Consider the following 22,087-nt stretch of genomic DNA (forward strand, 5'->3'; position numbering starts at 1 on the left):
CTCTCTATCATACTGCTTGGGACCATACTTAACTCTGCTTTTAAAATGTGTGGGCTGCTCTCCAAGCTTCCAGGAGTGCAAAGGAATACAGATGGGGAGAGAGAAAAGGAGACTCACTTAATGAGGTTGCAATTCCATGACTCCCTCCCAAGGAGAGGCTCTCTTTCTTGTATCTCTGGTCCTCAAACTCCATTTCTGTAGAAAGGCCTTCCTTCAGGGCTTTCTCCCCTCAATATTCACTCCTTTAACTTATAATAATAATGATGGCATTTGTTAAGTGCTTACTATGTGCCAAGCACTGTTCTAAGCACTGGGGGCGATACAAGGTAATCAGGTTGTCCCACATGGGGCTCACAGTCTTTAACCCTCATTTTCCAGATGAGGTCACCGAGACACAGAGAAGTTAAGTGGCTTGCCCAAGGACACATAGCAGACAAGTGGCAGAGCTGGGATTAGAACCCACGTCCTCTGACTCCAAAGTCCGTGCTCTTTCCACTAAGCCACACTGCTTCTGTGAACTTAAGGAAACTTATGGAAACTCCATTGTGATCCTCTTCCTGCCCCACACCAATGGAGCTCTTTCAAGTTTCCTAAGAGTCCTGGAGTGACTTGACACCTGTCCACATGTTTTGTTTTGTTGTCTGTCTCCCCCTTCTAGACTGTGAGCCCATTGTTGGGTAGGGGCCATCTCTATATGTTGCCAACTTGTACTTCCCAAGTGCTTAGTACAGTGCTCTGCACACAGTAAGCACTCAATAAATACGACTGAATGAATAAATGAATGAACTGATTCCCTCAACCATCTGCATCACGCCCAAGTAATCAAAAACAGGATGAAGGCTATTTGGCTTCCTGTCTATCAAGGTTCAACCTATCCTGACATGATGTCCCCTGTGACCCTGCCGCCTATCCTAAACTACCATTATCCATATTTCCAGGCATGAGAGGAAGGAAATCCAAAGGGTGGAGTTGCCATCTCCATGGCATCATTGGAGAGTGTGGGACATCAGACATTAACCACCCTGCCCAGGTGCTCCCACTATCAGCCATACAGATTGATCACGAAACACTGGCATAAATGGGGCCTTGTCCTTTACTCTCTTCTTTGCTCTGGAGATGTGGAGATGTAGACATAAGAGCTGAGTGAACAGTGGGTGGGTCTCAGGGCTGATCCCATCTCTGACTAAGGGTTTAAAACTCTACTTAGGTAAGCTGTCTTCGAGACTTGCAGAGCTTTGGCTTCAATATTTTGGCCTTGAAAACCTTTCTGATGTATTTTCCCTTAACCAAGTTTAAGAGCATTCAAAATAAACACAGATCCACTCACAACATGCTTTTCTAACCAGCTGGTTCACTTTGCTCGGCAAATATTATTCTGTTGGTTGTTTTATTTAAATGGTATTTGTTAGGTGCTTACTCTGTGCCAGGAATTGTATTAAGCACTGCGTAAGATACAAGACAATCAGGTTGGCCCCAGCCCGTGTCCCACATGGAGTTCCCAGTCTTAATCCCCATTGTATAGATGAGGTAACTAGGCACAGAGAAGGTGAGCGACTCCTCCAAGGTCACACGGCAGGTGACTTCTGACTGCCAAGCCCGTGCTCTTTCCATTACACCACACTGCTTCGCGACCTTCTAACCCAAGAGGCTAAAGCTAAAGAATATCTCTGGGACTGACTCAGCAGTGGCTCATGGGACTCATTGCCTCCCTGCAGTCCACTGGGACTCCTCCCAATCACTGAATCAACAATGATAATATCTTGTTTATTTACAGTGCTTGTAAATTTTTTCCAAAGTACTTTCACAGTAATTGCCCCATTTTATCCTCACAACATCCCTATGAGGGAGGGAACATTACCCAACTTTGGCTTCACTGACTCCTTCCTCTCCTTGTTCTCCTCTTATCTCTCTGGCTGTTCATTCTCAGTCTCCTTCACAGGCTCCTCCTCTGCCTCCCACTCCCTAACTATGGGGGTCCCTCAAGGTTCAGTTCTGGGTCCCTTTCTTTCTCCATCTACCCTCACTCCTTTGGAGAATTCAAATCACTTCCATGGCTTCAACTACCATCTCTATGCAGATGATTCCCAAATCTACATCCCCAATCCTGTTCTCTCTCCCTCTCTACAGCCTTGCATTTCCTTCTGCCCTCAAGACATCTCTACTTGGATGCCCTACTGTACCTTCAAACTTAACATGTCCAAAACAGAGCTCCTCATCTTCCCATCCAACTCCTGTCCTCCCCATGACTTTCCCATCACTGTAGATGGCACCACCATCCTTCCTGTCTCACAAGTCCATAATCTTGGCGCTATCCTTGATTCCTCTCTCTCATTCAGCCCACACATTCAAACCATCACTAAATCCTGTCGGTCCCACCTTCACAACATCGCTAAAATCTGCCCTTTCCTCTCCATCTAAACTGCTACCCCGTTAATACAATCACTTATCCTATCCCACCTGGATTACCACATCAGCCTCCTTGCTCATCTCCCATCCTTCTGTCTCTCCCCACTCCAATCCATACTTCACTCTGCTGCCCGGATCATTTTTCTTCTGAAACGTCCAGGACACATCACCCCACTCCTCAAAAAACTCCAGTGGCTGCCCATCCACCTCTGCATCAAACAAAAAACTCCTCACCATTGGCTTTAAAGCAATCCACCACTTTGCTCCCTTCTACCTCCCCCCTCTACTCTCCTACTACATATCAGGCTTCACATTACACTCCTCTAGTGCTAACCTTCTCACTGTGCCTCAATCTCACCTATCTCACCACCCACCCCAGCCCACGGCCTGCCTCGGGCCAGGAAAGTCCTCCCTCCTCAAATCTGACAGACAATTACTCTTCACCCCTTCAAACCCTTATTGAAGGCACATATCCTCCAAAAGGCCTTCCCAGACTAAGCCTCCGCTTTCCTCTTCTCCCACTCCTTTCTTCTTTGCCTTGACTTGTTCCCTTAGTTCTTTCCCTGACTCAGCCTCACAACACTTATGTACATATCTGTAGTTTATTTATTTGTATTGATATCTGTTTCCCCCCACACCCCGCTCTAGACTGTAAGCTCATTATGGGCAGGGAATGTATCTGTTTATTGTTGCATTGTGCTCTTCCAAGCTCTTAATACAGTGCTCTGCACACAGCAGGCACTCAGTAAATATGATTGAATAATAACGATGGTATTTGTTAAGCACTTACTATGTTCCAGGCACTGTTTTAATGGCTGGGTTACAATCCCTGTCCCTCGTGGGGTTCACAGTCTCAATCCCCATTTTACAAATGAGGGAACTGAGGCACAGTGAAGTGAAGTGACTTGCTTAAGGTCACACAGCAGACAAGTGGCAGAGACAGGATTAGAACCCATGACCTTCTGATTCCCAGCATCTTGCTCTAATGAATACTATTATCCCCATTTAACAGATAAAGAAGCTTGAGGCTCAGAGAAGTTATGCATTCATTCATTTGATCATATTTATTGAGCACTTACTGTGTGCAGAGCACTGTACTAAGCGCTTGGGAAGTACAAGTCGGCAACATATAGAGACGGTCCCTACCCAACAATAGGCTCACAATTGGCACTCTCAACTGTCTTTAAGAAAATAGGCACTTGTCTGTCACAGCTGGTTTCATTATTCACCAGGCTTGGGTCAGAGTTCTTTGGGGTCCCTGTCACTCTCAAATACTAGGGGCTTAGACAAGGCTATCTCTAGGGTCTTCAAACTTGGTCAGACCAATCTTGAGTGGTACAGTAAATTGCAGGCCGCTTCACATGAAGGGTTAGTGCCATAAGGAGCTAGTTTGCAGGAGGAGACCTCTGCCTTGCCCAAGGTCACAGAGCAGGTCATTGGCAAAGTTGGGATCAGAACCGGGGCTTCCTGATTCTCACACTCTTTCCACTAGGCAACACAGTCTCCTAGTAGTTATTGATTGCATTATACTAAGCATTTGGGTAAATAGAATAGAGGAGGGAAGATACCAATCCAAACATTCTCAACCCTCAGGTTTCCCAGAGAAGTTGAGGTTGTTCCTCTGGCGTGGATTAACAGCGAAATAGGAAGGAGTCAAGTGAGAAGTCCAGAGTCCCATATTGACCTTCTTCTGCCCAGGAGTAGCTGAGCTCTTGAAATACTGGGATCCACCCAGAAGCCTTCCGGCTGTAGGTGAGGTTTCTAGAAGCCACAGGAGAGCCTGCTGAACAGTGACCCAATTGTTCCTAAGATAATTTTTTATGACATTTAAGCGCTTATTATGTGCTAGGCAATGTACTAGACACTGGGGTAAATACAAGCTAATCAGGTTGGACATAGTCCATGTCCCACATGGGGATCACAGTCTTAATCCTCATTTTACAGATGAGGTAACTGAGGCCCAGAGAAGTTAAAGTGACTTGCCCAAGGTCACACGGCAGACAAGTGGTGGAGTCGAGATTAGAACCCAGGTCCTTCTGACTCCTAGGCCCAGGCTCTATTCACTAGGCAACACTGCTTCTCAATCAATCGTTTAATCAAGTCATTCATATTTACTAAGTGCCCACTACGTGCAGGGCACTGCACTAAGTGCTTGGGAGAGAACAATAGAGTTAGTTCACATGATCCCTGCCCTCAAGGAGTTTACAATCTTATGGGGGAGATAGACATTAACATCATTTAGAAACAGGAGGAAGAGGGGAAAAAAGCATATAAACCCGGAGTCAGTGCTTAAGTAATAGAGTCTGGAGTGAAGTGAGAGGAAACTGGATGGTAGAGGTAAGCGCTTAATAAATGCCATTATCATTATTATTATTATTATTAGAGGGTGACTTACTATGTGCCAGGCACTGTATTAAGCACTGGGGCAGATATGTGTTGCCAACTTGTACTTCCCAAGCACTTAGTGCGGTGCTCTGCACACAGTAAGCACTCAATAAATATGATTGAATGAATGAATGAATGAATATAAGCAAATGGGGTTGGACAGTCCCTGCCCCACGTGGAGCTCACAGTCTTAATCCCCATTTTACAGATGAGGTAACTGAGGCACAGACAAGTGAAATGACTTGCCTAAGACCACACAGCAGACAAGGGGCAGAGCCAGGATTAGACACCCAGGCCTGTGCTCTATCCACTATGCCAGAGAGGAGGATATGGAGATGCAGGAATGAAGTGAAATGAATTAAAACTAGATCTTTTAACTCTGGTCTATAAAATATGTGCCTAAGTGCCACAGGAGGTTGTGTGTGGCAAATCACACAACCAATAGTATTTATTGATCACTTACTCCAAGCAAAGCACTATACTCAGGACTTGGGAGAGTATAATACAACAGATTTAGTAGATATGTTCCCTGCCTATAATGAGTTTACAGTCTAGAGGGAGAAATGGAAGAGTATGACCTGGGGAGATTAGAGATGAATTAGGGTAGGCCTCTTGGAGGAGTTGTGATTTCAGAAGGATTTTGAAAATGGAGAGAACTGAGGTCTGAAGGATTTGAAATGGGAGTTCCAGCCAGAGCTGAGACGTGAACAAGAGGTCAGCAGTGGGAGAGACGAGGACGAGTAAGGTGATTATGTTAGCTCGAAAGGAATGAAAAGTACAAGCTTAAGTGTAGTGGGAAAGGAGAGTAGATAGGTAGGTGGCAGAAAGTCAGTTGAGTGCCTTAAAGCCCGTGATCAGGAGTTTCTTCTTGATGCAGAGCGGAACAGGAAGCCTTTGAAGGTTTCTAAGGAGTGGGGAGATGTCTGAGGAATGATGTTTTAGGAAAATGATCATGGCAGGAGCATGAAGAATGGATAGGAGGTAAGGAGACTTGTCAGGAGGCTGATGAAATATTCAGGCTGGGCTATGACAAGTGTCTGGAAGAGTATGGCAACCATATGGATGTAGAGGAAAGGGTGGATTGTGGGGATGTCGTGGAGGAAAGACAGATGGGATTTGGCATTAAATTGAATATGGGTTTTGAAAGTGAGGGAGGAATGATGGATAATGCCAAGATTGTGGGTTCAGAGGCCCACAATCCTTTTGTGGGGGATCTCCAACTGTGATGGGAAAGTTAGGGGGAAGAGAAGTTTTGAGAGGAAAGAGGAGGAGGTTCAGTTTTAGACAGCGATGGGACATCTATATAGAGATATCCTGGAGGCAGGAGGAAATGAGAGATTGCAGACAGGGAGAGAAGTCGCGGCTGGTGAGGTAGATTTGGGCATCACCCATGTTAAAGTGGTATCTGAATGAGCTCTCCAAACAGAGTGAGAGTTAAGTGAGAAGAGGAAGGCGCCCAAAAAAGACCACTGAGGGAATCCCACAATTTGGGAGTGGGAGGCAGAGGCAGAGCAAGCAGTGGTGACTGAGAGGAGCGGTCAGAGAAGTAGGATGAAAATCAAGAGAAAACTGTAACAGAAAACCCAAGGGAATATAGTGATTCCAGGAGAAGGAAGTGGCCTACAGGGATGAAAGTAGCCAAGGAGGTTTAGGATAGAGTAGAATCTATTAGATTTGGCAAGGAGGTCATTGGTGACCTTGGAGAGAATGACCTCAGTGGAGAATGGAGTGAAGAGGATGGAAATCAGATCATAGATCACAGAGGGAGTTGAAGGAGAGTAAGAAGTAGAGGTGACAGGAATGAAGTGAATGAAAACTAGATGTCAACTCCAGTGGGTCATCTTCGGGCTGCTCCTCTTATAAGTGCATGCTCCACTTGATAAGCCTACAGCCTCGAAAGTGCCCGTGAAGTAGAAAGTGGGAAGTTGAGAGAATCAATTTGTTTGTAGAATTTGTCTGGCTGGAAGGCAGAGCACATAATAATTGGAACCAGAGGGAGGCCCCACAGCAACAGGAAAAAAGGACAATGGGGAATTTCACTGGGTTACTACAACAATACGATGGAAAAGAAAACAACTGCTGGTTAGGCAGCCACAATTCCAGTAAACTGATGTCAACAGTTAAATCACAGATCAAATTAAATGGCAACACAACACGAAAGGCACCGACCCAGAACCATCCCCCTAGAAGTCCCACCTTCCCTTTCTCCAAAGCTGGGGATGGAAAAGTACGAGGCAACACTGTAACCTCCACCAGAGGCCCCATCATCATCATCAGTGGTATTTATTGAGCACTTACCATGTGCAGAGCACTCCACTAAGCGCTTGGGAGAGTACGGTACAATAGAGTTGCCAGAAGCGTTCTCTGCCCCAGGAAAAGGACAATGGGGCCTCCATCCAGTCAGTGTCCATGCCCATTTAGAGGCAGACTTCATGGGATGGGGCATCTTCTTCAGTCTGTCCAAGGTCACTGGAAGGAGACACTGACCCTGCTTTTTACAGCGCTTAGAACAGTGGTTTGCGCATAGTAAGCGCTTAACAAATGCCATCATTATTTTTAAAGTTCCCCCCCTATGCCTTGGGAAAGCAGCGTGGGTTAGTGGAAAGAGCCCGGGCTTAGGAGACAGAGGTTGTGGGTTCTAATCCCATCTCTGCCACTTGTCTGTTGTGTGACCTTGAATACGTCACTTAACTTCTCTGTGCCTCAGTTACCTCACCTGTAAAATGGGGATTAAGACGGTGAGCCATGTGACATGGGGCAACCTGATTACCTTGTATTTACTCCAGTCCTTGGAACAGTGCTTGGCACCTAGTCAGCGCTCAACAAATACCATCATTATTATTATAATTACTATGCCCATGAAGAGAGGGCCCTGAAGAGATCAGAGCCCTCCATAATCAATCAGAGAGTGCTGGGAAAACCAGGACCCACTCAAATCTACTGAAGGGGGGAGTCGCAATGACCAGGCTGGGCATGCTGTCTTTGTCTTAGCGAGCTGTTTGGGCCAGTGGAAAGTACATAGGCCTGGGAGTGAGAGGATCTGGATTCTAATCCTGACTCTGCCACTTGCCTACTGTGTGACCTTGAGCAAGTCACTTAACTTGTCTGAGCCTCAGTTTCCTCATCTGCAAAGTAATGATTAAAGGCTTGTTTTCCTTCCCCTTAGACTGTGAGTCTCATCAGAGACAGGGACTAGGTCCAATCTGATTGTCTTGAATCTACCCTGGGGCTTAGTGCAGTGCTTGGCTCATAGTAAGTGCTTAACAAATACCACCACCTTACATTTTTTTAAAATCCCACTCTTTTCCTCCTTCCAGGGATGTCTTATTTCCTGGGAATTTTGTCACATTGATGTCCTAATCCTCCTTTCCATGAACTGTAATATCAACCAGCTGAGCCTCCAGACAGACATTCTTTATTCTTTCTTCCTTATGACTTCCCTCTACCAGCCTCAGGGATTTGTTTTCCCGACCAACAAAATGAAAAGCAGAAATTGCAAATCTTTATTTACCACCCACATCAAAAAAGTAAAAAGTAAAATTTTATAAGGTGGCAATGTTAATTCAATGGAAAAAGACAACATATTGCAATGAAAAAAGTCTCAGGTGGGATTTTTCAGTAAAATTCAAAAATCCTAAAAAAAAAAGATCATCTTCGAAAATGGGATATCTGCTCAAAGAAAAGAGTTGAACTGAAACTGCTACTCTCCATGTGGATGGCATTTCTTATGTCTAAAAGGATCGTAGAGAGAGGAATATGCCAATCGAGGCCACCGCTCTTTACACGCCTCATGAACCTCACAGCCCTTTCCTATCCAGAAGCAGCATGGCGTAGTGGATACAGCAAGGGCCTGGGAATCAGAAGGTCATGGGTTCTAATGGCTTTGCCATTTAGTCTGCTGTGTGACCCTGGGCTAGTCATTTCACTTCTCTGGGCCTCAGTTCTCTCATCCGTAAAATGGGGATTAAGGCTGTGAGCCCCATGTGTGACAGGGACTGTGTCCAACCTGATTACCTTGCATCTACCCGAGGGCTTAGAACAGTGTCTGTCACATAGCGCTTAACAAATACCATTATTATCATTATTATTATTGTTCAGCTCTGCAACAAAAAGAAACACCCTGCCAACACTTTAAAACACTCAATCACCTTCCCCCCTCCTAAATTACTTCACTGATCTCCTTCTGCCGCCCCACCCTCACACTCTCTAGCCCCAGTTTGTTCCGTGTCCCCTGATTTCGTGTATCTCATGGCTGATCCCTTTCCCAAGTCCTCTCTCTGTCCAGGAACTCCCTCCCCCTCCATATATGCCAGACCACCACTCTCCACACCTTCAAAAACTTGTTAAAAATCACATTTCCACCAAGAGGCCTTTCCCAATTAAGCCCTTTTCCCCAACTCCCTCTCCTGAAAGCTCACCACCTCCAGGAGGCCTTCCCAGACTGAGCCCCCCTTTTCCTCTGCTCCTCCTCCCCTCCCCATCACCCTGACTCCCTTCCTCTGCTCTACTCCCCTCCCCGCCCCATAGCACTTCTGTATATATGTACATAGTTATTATTCTATTAATTTTATTAATGATGTGCTTATATCTGTAATTCTATTTATTTATATTCATGCCATTGATGCCTGTCTACTTGTTTTGTTGTCTGTCTCCCCCCTTCTAGACTGTGAGCCCATTGTTGCTGTTGCTGTTCTATTTGTTGCTGAATTGTACTTTCCAAGCACTTAGTACAGTGCTCTGCACCCAGTATGCGCTCACTAAATACGATTGAATGAATGAATGAATCTACACACTTGGATCTGTGACCTTTAAGCACTTGGTATTCAGCCCACTCTCAGCCCCACAGAACTTATGTACATATCAGTAATGTATTTTTTTTTATATTAATGTCTGTCTCCCACTCTAGACTGTAAACTCCTGGTGATCAGAGGGACAAAGATTTTCATTCAGAGTCAAGTGTACTATGGCCTCTCCTCCCCTCTCTAAGTCAAGGACAAGATTCTCCATACAAAGGCTTTTGGGAAGTTTAAAGAGCCTGTCAGCGCTCAACTAATGTTTTTAGTGGCCATGATGGTGAAAGGGAAATTGAAAGATTTAAAGGCAAAAGAAAATGTAGATAAATCCATCACATACATATGAAGATGACCTCTTCCCCCCAGTTAATCATTCAGTAATAATATCCATTAGGATATTATTGATTATGGTAATAGAATAATGATATAAAATATATCATTCATTCAATCGTATTTATTGAGCGCTTACTGTGTGCAGAGCACTGTACTAAGCCCTTGGGAAGTACAAGTTGGCAACATATAGAGACGGTCCCTACCCAACAATGGGCTGACCGTCTAGAAGGGGGAGACAGACAACAATCGATATATTATATTGATATACTATATCGATATAATAATGATACAATATATGATAATAAATAGCATAATGTAATGAAATGATGTAAAGATAATGATAATAGTGATAATAAAAATTGTGGTTGTTAAGCACTTACTAGGTGCAAAGCACTATATGAAGTTCTGGGCATATAAAAGATTTTCAGATTGGTCCCTCAGTCTAAAGGGGAGGAAGAACAAGAATTTAATCACCAATTTAATCACCATTGAGATGCAGCATGGCTCACTGGAAAGAGCACGGGTTTTGGAGTCAGAGGTCATGGGTTCGAATCCCGGCTCCACCACATGTCTGCTGTCTGACCTTGGGCAAGTCACTTAACTTCTCTGAGCTCAGTTACCTCATCTGTAAAATGGGGATTAAGATTGTGAGCCCCGCGTGGGACAACCTGATTACCTTGTATTCCCCCCCAGCGCTTAGAACAGTGCTTTGCACATAGTAAGCACTTAATAAATGCCATTATTATTATTATTATTATTATTATTATTATTATTTTACAGGTGAAGAAAATGAGGAACCAAGAAGTGAAGTGATGTGTCCAAGTTTTCCCAGCAGGCAGGTTTCAGTCTCTTTTTCTTCCTATTTCAATCAATCATATTTATTGAGCACTTACTGCATACAAAACACTGTACTAAGCACTTGAAAGAGTACAGTGCAACAGAGTTGGTAGAGAGGTTCCCTGCCCACTGTCTCTAATCTGGGTCTACTTCTCCCTTACACTGTAAACTCTTTCAAGGCAGGGACTCTGCCTTTTCCTCTCCCAAGTACTTAATAAATACTATTGTCATTGATTGATTGACAGTGCTACCAATGCTGAGATTCTATCCCTTTCCTATCCCCCACCCAAAGGCAGCATACAATGAAGAAGCAGCATAGCCTAGTAGGAAACAGCACAGAAGATGGGCCTGGGACTCAGAAGGACCTAGCTTCTAATCCCGGCTCCACCTCTTGTCTGCTGTGTGACCTTGAGCAGGTCACTTAACATCTCTGTGACTCAGAGAGAGAGAGAGAACCCCATATGAGATGGGGACTGTGTCCAATCAGATTAGCTTACATCTTGCATCAAGCAAAAACTCCTCACTCTCAGCTTCAAGGCTGTCCATCACCTCATCCCCTTCTACCTCACCTCCCTTCTCTCCTTCTCCAGCCCAGCCTGCACCCTTCGCTCCTCTGCCGTGCTAACCTCCTCACTGTGCCTCGTTCTCGCCTGTTCCACCATCGACCCCCGGCCCATGTCCTTCGCCTGGCCTGGAATGCCCTCCCTCCACATATCCACCAAACTAGCTCTCTTCCTCCCTTCAAAGCCCTATTGAGAGCTCACCTCCTCCAGGAGGCCTTCCCAGACTGAACCCCCTTTTTCCTCTTCTCCTCCCCATCGCTCCCCCCACCTGCCCTACCACCTTTCCCTCCCCACAATACTTGTATATATTTGTACAGATTTATTACTATATTTACCTTACTTGTACATATTTACTACTCTATTTTATTGATGCTGTGCATATAGCTATAATTCTATTTATTCTGATGGTTTTGACACCTGTCTACATGTTTTGTCTTGTTGTCCGTCTCTCCCTTCTAGACTGTGAGCCCATTGTTGGGTAGGGACCGTCTCTATATTTTTTTTTTGATAACATTTATTAAGCACCTACTATGTGCAAAGCAATGTTCAAAGTGCTGGGGAGGTTACAAGGTGATCAGGTTGTCCCACGTGGGGCTCACAATCTTAATCCCCATTTTACAGATGAGGTAAATGAGGCCCAAAGAAGCGAAGTGACTCGCCCAGAGTCACACAGCTGACAACTGGCAGAGCAGGGGTTTGAACCCGTGACCTCTGACTCCAAAGCCCGGGCTCTTTCCATTGAGCCACGCTGCTTCTCTATATGTTGCCAACTTGTACTCCCCAAGCGCTTAGTACAGTGCTCTGCACACAGTAAGCGCTCAATAAATACGATTGAATGAATGAAAGGAAGGGGGTGCCAGCCTGTGCCTTCATACCTCAGAGTGCATTGTGGCCTAGTTAATAGAGCATGAGCCTAAAAGTCATTAGGATGAGGGTTCGAATCCTGGCTCTGCTGCTTGCCTGCTGGGAGACTTTGGGCAAGTCACTGAACTTTGTGCTTCAGTTACCTCATCTGTAATATGAGGATTAAGACTGTGAGCCCCATAACATGCACTGTGTCCAACCACATTATCATGTTTCTAACTCAGTGCTTAATACAGTGGCTGGCACATAGTAAGCGCTTAATAGATACCATTAAAAGAGGGAGGCGGGAGAGAGATGCCAAGGTCGATGGGCTTGGCTTAAACTGGATGGCAGATCTCAGCTAAACTTTAGACTGTAAGCTTGTTGTGGGAGGGGAATGTGTCTGTTTATCATTGTATTGTACTCTCCCAAGCGCTTAGTACAGTGCTTTGCACACAGTAAGTGCTCAATAAATGCGATTGATTGACTGACTGATTGACTAGTCAAGGGGCTCTGTCCGACCAGGGCAACAAGCAGAATGGCCCTCAGCCTCCCATCCTCTCCTGGATACCATCAGAAAAGCAGCATGGCTCAGTGGAAAGAGCACGGGCTTGGGAGTCAGAGGTCATGGGTTCAAATCCCGGCTCCGCCAATTGTCAGCTGTGTGACTTTGGGCAAGTCACTTAACTTCTCTGGGCCTCAGTTACCTTGTCTGCAAAATGGGGATTAAGACTGTGAGTCCCCCGTGGGTCAACCTGATCACCTTGTATCCACCCCAGTGCTTAGAACAGTGCTTTGCACATAGTAAGTGCTTAACAAATGCCATTATTATTATTATTATTATTATTATTATTATTATTGATTGATGGGTAAAATATTTGGTCTGACCTGAGATCTCCCAGTGATGACTCCCTCAGGGGCTTCAGAAGGAATAAGAAGGAGGTCAGCCTGAATTAATGGGGTGGGATAAGAGAGATCACTGCAAGATGTAAGAGCACAGGAATGGGAGTCAAGAAGACCTAAGTTCTAATCATGGCTCCACCTTTTAATTTTAATGGTAATAATGAGAATAATAATAATAATGGTATTTGTTAAGCACTTACTATGTGCCAGGTATTGTACTAAGTGTTGAGGTAGATACAGTCTTCTAGACTGTGAGCCCGTTGTTGGGTAGGGACTGTCTCTATATGTTGTCGACTTGTACTTTCCAAGCGCTTAGTACAGTACTCTGCACACAGTAAGCACTCAATAAATACAATTGAATGGATGAATGAATGAATGCAAGTTAATCAGGTCGGACACATTTCCCCACTTGTCTGTTGTGTGAACTCGGGCAAATCACTTAATTTATCTGTGCCTCTGTAAAGCATCTGCAAAATGGGTATTAAGACTGTGAGCCCCATGTGGGATGTGGACTCTATCCAACCTTATTAGTTTATATCTACTCCAACACTTAGTACAGTGCTTGACACATAGTAAGCCCTTTAGAAATAGCATTAAAAATACCATGCAAGGCATTTCCTGTTCATGCCCATGTCTGAGACATCCTGGTCTTATTTCCATCGGGATCCCTAACTTCATAGCAACAGGTCCTCAGGAATATACACCTGAAAAGAACAACTCCCCTAGCTGATCAATCAATCAATCAATCAGTTGGATTTATTGAGTGCTTACTATGTGTAGAGCAGTCTACTAAGTGCTTGGGAGAGTAAATATAATGATATAACAGACACATTCCCTGCCCACAGTGAGTTTGCAGTGTAGAGGGGGAGACAGACAAAAACTCCTCACTCTCGGCTTCAAGGCTGTCCATCCCCTCGCCCCCTCCTACCTCACCTCCCTTCTCTCCTTCTCCAGCCCAGCCCACACCCTCCGCTCCTCTGCTGCTAATCCCCTCCCCACAGCGCTTGTATATATTTGTACAGATTTATTACTCTATTTATTTTACTTGTACATACTTACTATGCTATTTATTTTGTTAATGCTATGCATATAGCTATAATTCTATTTGTTCTAACGATTTTGACACCTGTCTACATGTTTTGTTTTGTTCTCTGTCTCCCCCTTCTAGACTGTGAGCCCGTTGTTGGGTGGGGACTGTCTCTATATGTTGCCGACTTATACTTCCCAAGTGCTTAGTATAGTGCTCTGCACACAGCAAACGCTCAATAAATACGACTGAATGAATGAATGAATAAATAAATAAATTACAGATGTGTGTAAGTGCTGTGGGGCTGGGGGGTGGGTTGGGGCGGTGAATAAAGAGGCAAATCAGGGTGACACATAAGGGAATGGGAGAAAAGGAAATGAGGGTTGAAAGGAAATGAGCACTCAATAAATATGAATGAATGAACAATACAATCAATCAGTGAACAGTATCTATTGAGGGCTTGCTATGTGCAGAGCACTGTACTATGCACTTGGGAGAGTACAACATCTGAGTACAACAATCAGGGGAGGCCTCTTGGAGGAGACGTGTGGGGGCTAGGAGCATCCAGAGGCAACCTAACTGGGTCCCACTTCGGTCCCCACCATGAGTTATGGGGAAAGAAAAATTTGCAGGCTCAGTTCAGCAGAACTTTTGTCTTGGGGAAACAAAACCACCTCCATTGTCCCGGCCACACTCTCTGAGAGATTGGAAGCACAAACTGCAGGCTTGTCAGAGCTGGGGCCTGTGTTCAATCCTATAATTGCACCTGGGATGGGCAGGATTCCCTCTGCTATCCCAGAGCACCTTCTATGGACCATAGCAGAAAAAGCAAGTAGCAGATGGGCATTCCCAATCCCTTCTGTGACACCCTGACTCTCCCCCTTTAATCTTTCCCCCTCTCCCCGCCCCACAGCACTTATGTATAGATCTGTAATTGTATTTATTTATATTGATGTCCGTATGCTTGTATCGATGTCTATCTCCCCTCTTTCTAGACTGTGAGCTCGTTGTGAGCTCATTGTCTTTCTTCATTACTGGACTGTACTTTCCCAAGCGCTTAGTACAGTGCTCTGCGCACAATAAGCACTCAATAAATATGATCGAATGAATGAATGTAGTGAACCTTGCTCTTGATGTCCCTTGCTTCTGACCCTTCAATCAGACTGTGAGCCCACTGTTGGGTAGGGACTGTCTCTATATGTTGCCAACTTGTACTTCCCAAGCGCTTAGTACAGTACTCTGCACACAGTAAGTGCTCAATAAATACAATTAATGATGATGATGCTGTTCCCCTGCCTGGACCATCCTTTCCCTCTACACCGCACCTCTTCTCATTTTCACAGCCCTCTTAAAAGTCCACCTCCTCCAGGAAGTCTTCCCCGATGAATTCACCACACAACACGACCCTTGGAGTTTTTTATTCTTCACCTCTGCACATGTGTAGAAATGTAACCTTTTATTTATTTATACTGCTATGGTTATACTACTTCCCACTACATATTTGTTATTTCTCCTATTCCCACCATCCGTAAACAATCTTTGTCGGACTGTGGGGTGGACTTGGCGGGGACTTTTAATGGGGCTGCCGGCTCCAGCTCTGGCTGGTCTCTGTGGATGCTTTGCCCCGGCTAAGTGCTGGCCTCGTCGTCCGGGGGCGGGGGGAGCACTGAGGGGTGCCCTGGATAACCCTGAGAATGCTGGATAATGCTGAGAAGCAGCGTGGCTCAGTGGAAAGAGCATGGGCTTTGGAGTCAGAGGTCACAGGTTCAAATCCTGGCTTCACCAATTGTCAGCTGTGTGACTTTGGACAAGTCACTTAACTTCTCTGGGCCTCAGTTACCTCATCTGTAAAATGGGGATTAAAGACTGCGAGCCCCCTGTGGGACAACCGAATCACCTTGTATCCCCCCAGCACTATGTGCTTTGCACATAATAAGTGCTTAATAAATGCCATTGTTATTATTATTATTATAACCCATTCTGGGGAACTGGAGTTGGACCAAAGGATCCCCCGGTTGGGCCCCCAGCCCCTCTCTACAGGGGGGCAGGGACCTCTATGCCAGGAGTGTGGCTCTGGCTCTCTGGCAGCAGATGGGGAATCTATCTAGAAATCCTCCCTGATTAATAATCAATCAGGGGTATTTATTGAGCATTTACTGTGTGCAGAGCACTGTACTATGCACTGGGGGAGAGTACTAAGCCCCTAAGAGGCTAAGCCCCCCTTTTCCTCAGCTCCTCCTCCCCTCCTCATTGCCCCAACTCACTCCCTTTGCTCTACCCCCATCCCCGCCCTATAGCACTTACGTATAAATGTGTCTATATGTACATATCTATAATTCTATTTATCTATATTGATGTCTGTTTGCTTGCTTTGATATGCATATATCTTTAATTCTATTATTTATTTGGATGCCTATTTACTTGTTTTGATGTCTGTCTCCCCCCTTCTAGACTGTAAGCCCGGTGCGAGCAGGGATTGTCTTTATTGCTGAATTGTACTTTCCAAGCGCTTAGTGCACTGAGGACTTAGTGCACAAGAGCCCTGTAGTGCTCTGCACACAGAAAGTACTCAATAAATATGATTGAATGAATGAATGAACAATACAGTCAATCAATGAGTGATATTTATTGAGGGCTTGCTATGTGCAGAGCACACTGTACTAAGCACTTGGGAGAGTACAACAGCACCTCCTCCTCCTCCTCCTCCTCTTCTACAGTCTTCAGTTTGGACCTCTCTCCACTCCCGGGATCCGCTCACTGTTCCTGTCTTTGCCAGGAGGGCACTATTCCTTCTGACAAAGAGGTCTTTTCTCCCTCTTCTGACTCCATAACATCCTGCCAAACCCCTCCTCCACCCGCCCCAAGTCACATCAGCCAAAGGTTCCCCTAACCACTGGAGTATTCATATCCCTCCTCGGCATTTTTACACATTCAATCAATCAATCAATCAATCAATGGTATTTATTGAGTGCCTACTCAGTGCAGAGCACTGTACTAAGCACTTGGGAAAGTCAACAGAATACATAGATACATTTCCTGCCCTAGGTGAGCTTAGAGTGTCTAGATGCTTTTTATTAATACCATAACGTAATGTCCAGAGAGGATGGTCCCCAGATCACTCTGCACCCAGTAAGCACTCAATAAATACGATTCAATGAATGAATGAAAATCACGCTCCTCAGGCCAGAGATAGAAGGCAGAATCACCAGTGGACTCCATTCAATTGTACTTTCAAAGATTTGGTCTGATACTTCATCCTGTCATATGTGATCTTTGCTCTTCGTCCTGCTCTTGCTATTTCCACATAATTTTGGATGCCACCTGCCTCCTCCATTAGATAGGAAGCTCCTTGAGGGCAGGGAACATGTATCTTGCTTCTGTTGCTCTTTACGCTTAGTACAGTGCTTAGCATAGAGTAGGTGCTCGATATATACCGTTGGTTGATTGATTCATGTAGTGATGGCTTTCTATTCTTCTTTAAATCAATATCTTAGTCAATGGTACTTACTGTGCACTGTACTAAGCGCTTGGGAAAGTACAATACAGTATTCACTTGTTAGGTACCACCCCTGCCCAAAAGGAGCTCTTAATCTACAGGGGGAGACAGTCATTAAAATCAATTACACGTACATATCTGTATTTTTATCTATTACCATTGATGTCTGTCTCCCCCACCCCTAGACTGTAAGCTAGTTGAGGACAGGGAATGTCACTGTTTATTGTTGTATTGTGCTTTCCCAAGCACTTAGTACAGTGCTCTGCACACAATAAACGCTCAGCAAATACAATTGAATGACTTACAGATAAATACTGAAGTATAAACCATGGGAAAGTACAATGCAATAGAGTACTTAGGAGAGATCCCTGCCCAGGAGGAGCTCATAGTTTACAGGGGGAGATAAACATTAAAATCAATTACAGATTGGTAAATAGCGGAATATAAGGCTATTTCCATAAAGTTTAATACCTAAGTCTTTTCTCTGAGCACACTTATCTAGAGAGCTTTTAGTCCACTGCCTTTTTTCCCCTGAATCTTAGTAGCTCAACACAACTCACCCTTTCAGCTCTCATTGCCTCCTTCTCCTCTTCAAACTTCTATCCTCCGCAGTTAGGACCCTCTTCTCCGCTCCCCAAAGCCACTCACAAATCGAATTGTAGTTTCCAAGCACTTTGTACAGTGCTCTGCACAGAGTAAGTGCTCAGTAAATCATCATCAATCATATTTATTGAGCACTTACTGTGCTTCCCAAGCGCTTAGTACAGTGCTCTGCACATAGTAAGCGCTCAATAAATACGATTGATTGATTGATTGATTGTACTAAGTGCTTGGGAAGTACAAGTTGGCAACATATAGAGACAGTCCCTACCCAACAGTGGGCTCACAGTCTAAAAGGGCTTACAGTAAATATGTTTGAATGAATGAAATCCTTCTGACAAAGAGGTCTTTTCTCCCCCAGCCAGCCCCAAAACATCCAAAAGACATTTCCAGCTCCTGTCAGTGGGGATGACAGCATCCCGGCTTGGCAGGTGTCACCAGACAGAAACAAGGATGACACTTTTGCCTCCTCTATCTAGTGAAAAGGCTCAGTAGCCCTCACTAGGTGTTTAGTTCACTTTCCCAGCCCCACCTGGCTTGCCTGATTGTTGCCCATCCCTCCTTTCTGGTGATTCCACATGCAGTCCATGCTGGGATTTCTCCAGCAGCCCGGGGAAATCTAAACCCTGGTTGTCCGCTTTTCCTCTCCTCCTGCCCCTCCCCGCAGCTTTCAGACTGTTGCAAGACATACAATTCCCAGGTCCGATTGTGACAGCAGGCTTTCAGCCCATTAATGTCCCAGCCAAATTCTCAGCTGAGAAACTTGTGCTAATTTCATAATGGGGAAAGAATGCAGGAGAAGTCTGTGCCCCGGGAGACGCAAATAACCCTCTTGGGCAGCAACCGCAGCATCTCTCCGAGATTATGCAGAGACGCCTGCTTTAAATGATCCGCACAGGGTTTAATCTTCCCCAAACTGCATTTTCTCCCCCTTCCCCCAGAGACAAATCCAAACAGAAAACACTCATGAATATTCGTGCCCTTCTCTAATTTGCTGAAATTAGACAACAGCATAGGTTTTTGCTTCCTGAAAAGTTTCTCAAAACTTTGCTCTCTGCCTCTCTCAGAGAAGAAGAGGGTGGGAGAGTTCATTTTGAGAGGTTTTCTTTGGTTTTTTGGGGTTTTTTTTTTTTGGTCGTTCTTGTTTTTAAAGAATTCGGATCAGCTGGTTTTGGTTCTTACCCCTAAGGTCCTCCATAAGTGGCAGCGATTGTTTTCTTCCTCTTTTTCCCTCTCCGATTCTCAGCTTCTGCGGTGCCTGGGTTGCTGTTTTTAATAAGTGGTGCTCAGGGGCCGGCTATATAACGGTCCTCTCTGGGGGTGGGCGGGACTTGCAGAGGCGACGCAGGATTCAGGAGGATCCCAGGAACCTGGGGTCACCCCCAGCCTTTTCCATTGGGAAAACAAGAGACTGGCTCGCACGAGAGCCGACTCCTTTCCCTGGAGCTCCAAGGAAACTTCCCTGGATTTGCAGTTTCCTGTATTCTGGAATACCAAACTATGAATAGTTCTCTGCTTTTTCTTCTGGGAGGTCCCAGGAGGCTGAATGTTGTTTCTTCCTTCGAGAACTTACTTATTTAGCTATAAGCAAAAAAAAAGCATTTTTTTTTCATTAGTCTTCAAAGCCAGCTTACTGTCAACACTCAGAGGGGCAGGGAAGGCTGAGAATGAGAGGGAAATGGTTCTTGAAGGCAGAAAAGCCTGTTCCCATTTACTTGTCCCCACATAAATGTGGATGGCTGGATTCTGTGACGGGATGAGAGAGGGTTAAACTTGCGGCAAGAAGAAAATAGCCTTCAGAGTAAGTAATAACAATAATAATAATGGTATTTGTTAAGCATTTACTACGTGCCTCTTGGCCCCACCTGAGTCTCACAATCTTAATCCCCATTTTACAAATGAGGAAACTGAGGCACAGAGAAGTGAAACGACTTGCCCAAGGTCACACAGCAGATAAGTGGCAGAGTTGGGATTAGAACCCAAGACCTCTGACTCCCAAGCCTGTGTTTTTTCCACTAGGTCATGCTGCTGTTGTTAGGATTACAGCCAAGGGCAGGCAGATTCATTCATTCATTCATTCAATCGTATTTATTGAGCGCTTACTGTGTGCAGTGCACTGGACTAAGCACTTGGGAAGTACAATAATAATAATAATAATAATAATGGTATTTGTTAAGCGCTTACTATGTGCAAAGCAGTGTTCTAAGCGCTGGGGAGGTTACAAGGTGATCAGGTTGTCCCACGGGAGGCTCACAGTTTTAATCCCCATTTTACAGATGAGGTAACTGAGGCACAGAGAAGTTAAGTGACTTGCCCAAAGTCACGCAGCTGACAGTTGGCAGAGCTGGGATTTGAACCCATGACCTCTGACTCCAAAGTCCGTGCTCTTTCCACTGAGCCATGCTGCTTCTCTTTCTCTCTCTCGCTATCTCTGCACCTGCTGAACCCTCACCTAGTTTTGATGCAGAGACTTGACTCCAGAACAGGACCGAATCTCCCCCTCATCATCAATCGCATTTATTGAGCGCTTACTATGTGCAGAGCACTGTACTAAGCGCTTGGGAAGTACAAATTGGTAACATATAGAGACAGTCCCTACCCAACAGTGGGCTCACAGTCTAAAAGGCTCACAGTCTAAAAGATCCCCCCTCCCATTGTCCAGTGCATTTGTGGGCAGGATCACGGGGCAGCAGGTACAAGTCACTGGAAAACACTCTGGCGGGTTGAGATTCAGCCAGAACAGGTACAAGTTGGCAACATATAGAGAAGGTCCCTACCCAACAACGGGCTCACAGTCTAGAAGGGGGAGACAGAGAACAAAACAAAACATGTGGACAGGTGTCAAGTCATCAGAATAAATAGAGGTAAAGCTAGATGCACATCATTGGCAAAATAAATAGAATAGTAAATATGTACAAGTAAAATAGAGTAATAAAACTGTACAAACATATATACAGGTGCTGTGGGGAGGGGAAGGAGGTAGGGCGGGGGAGAGGAAGGAGGGGGCTCAGTCTGGGAAGGCCTCCTGGAGGAGGTGAGCTCTCAGTAGGGCTTTGAAGGGAGGAAGAGAGCTAGCTTGGCGGATGTGCGGAGGGAGGGCATTCCAGGCCAGGGGGAGGACGTGGGCTGGGGGTCGATGGCGGGATAGGCGAGAACGAGGTGCATTATTTCATTCAATCATATTTATTGAGTGCTTACTGTGTGCAGAGCACTGTACTAAGCGCTTGGGAAGTACAAGTTGGCAACATATAGACACGGTCCCTACCCAACAGTGGGCTCACAGTCTAGAAGAACATATTTATTACTCTATTTATTTATTTATTTATTTATTTATTTTACTTGTACATTTCTATCCTATTTATTTTATTTTGTTGGTATGTTTGGTTCTGTTCTCTGTCTCCCCCTTTTAGACTGTGAGCCCACTGTTGGGTAGGGACTGTCTCTATGTGTTGCCAATTTTTACTTCCCAAGCGCTTAGTACAGTGCTCTGCACATAGTAAGCGCTCAATAAATACGATTGATTGATTGATTGATTGATTGATAGAAGAGGAGGTGAGCGGCAGAGGAGCGGAGGGTGCGGGCTGGGCTGTAGAAGGAAAGAAGGGAGGTGAGGTAGGAGGGGGCGAGGGGATGGAGGGCCTTAAAGCCGAGAGTGAGGAGTTTTTGCCTGATGCGTAGGTTGATTGGTAGCCACTGGAGATTTTTGAGGAGGGGACTAACATGCCCAGAGTGTTTCTGCACAAAGATGATCCGGGCAGCAGTGTGAAGTATAGACTGAAGTGGGGAGAGGCAGGAGAATGGGAGATCAGAGAGGAGGCTGATGCAGTAACCCTGTCGGGATAGGATGAGAGATTGAACCAGCAGGGTAGATCTTATTTGTATTGATATGTGTCTCCCCCTA

General features: G+C 45.2%; 1 protein-coding gene across 1 annotated transcript in view; it reads right to left on the minus strand.

The window, feature by feature from the left end:
- The window catches only part of ENTPD1 (ectonucleoside triphosphate diphosphohydrolase 1), an 87,172-nt gene extending 67,620 nt beyond the window's left edge, over positions 1–19,552 (minus strand). Inside the window, exon 1 of the mRNA XM_038743913.1 lies at positions 19,369–19,552. Within this exon, the coding sequence (XP_038599841.1) occupies positions 19,369–19,384 (16 nt within the window). The 5' untranslated portion in view covers positions 19,385–19,552. The remainder of the gene's footprint in view (positions 1–19,368) is intronic.
- Positions 19,553–22,087: the final 2,535 nt, after the last annotated feature.

This window comes from Tachyglossus aculeatus, chromosome 3 (genome assembly GCF_015852505.1).
Source record: "Tachyglossus aculeatus isolate mTacAcu1 chromosome 3, mTacAcu1.pri, whole genome shotgun sequence".
In the NCBI taxonomy this organism is placed as follows: domain Eukaryota; kingdom Metazoa; phylum Chordata; class Mammalia; order Monotremata; family Tachyglossidae; genus Tachyglossus; species Tachyglossus aculeatus.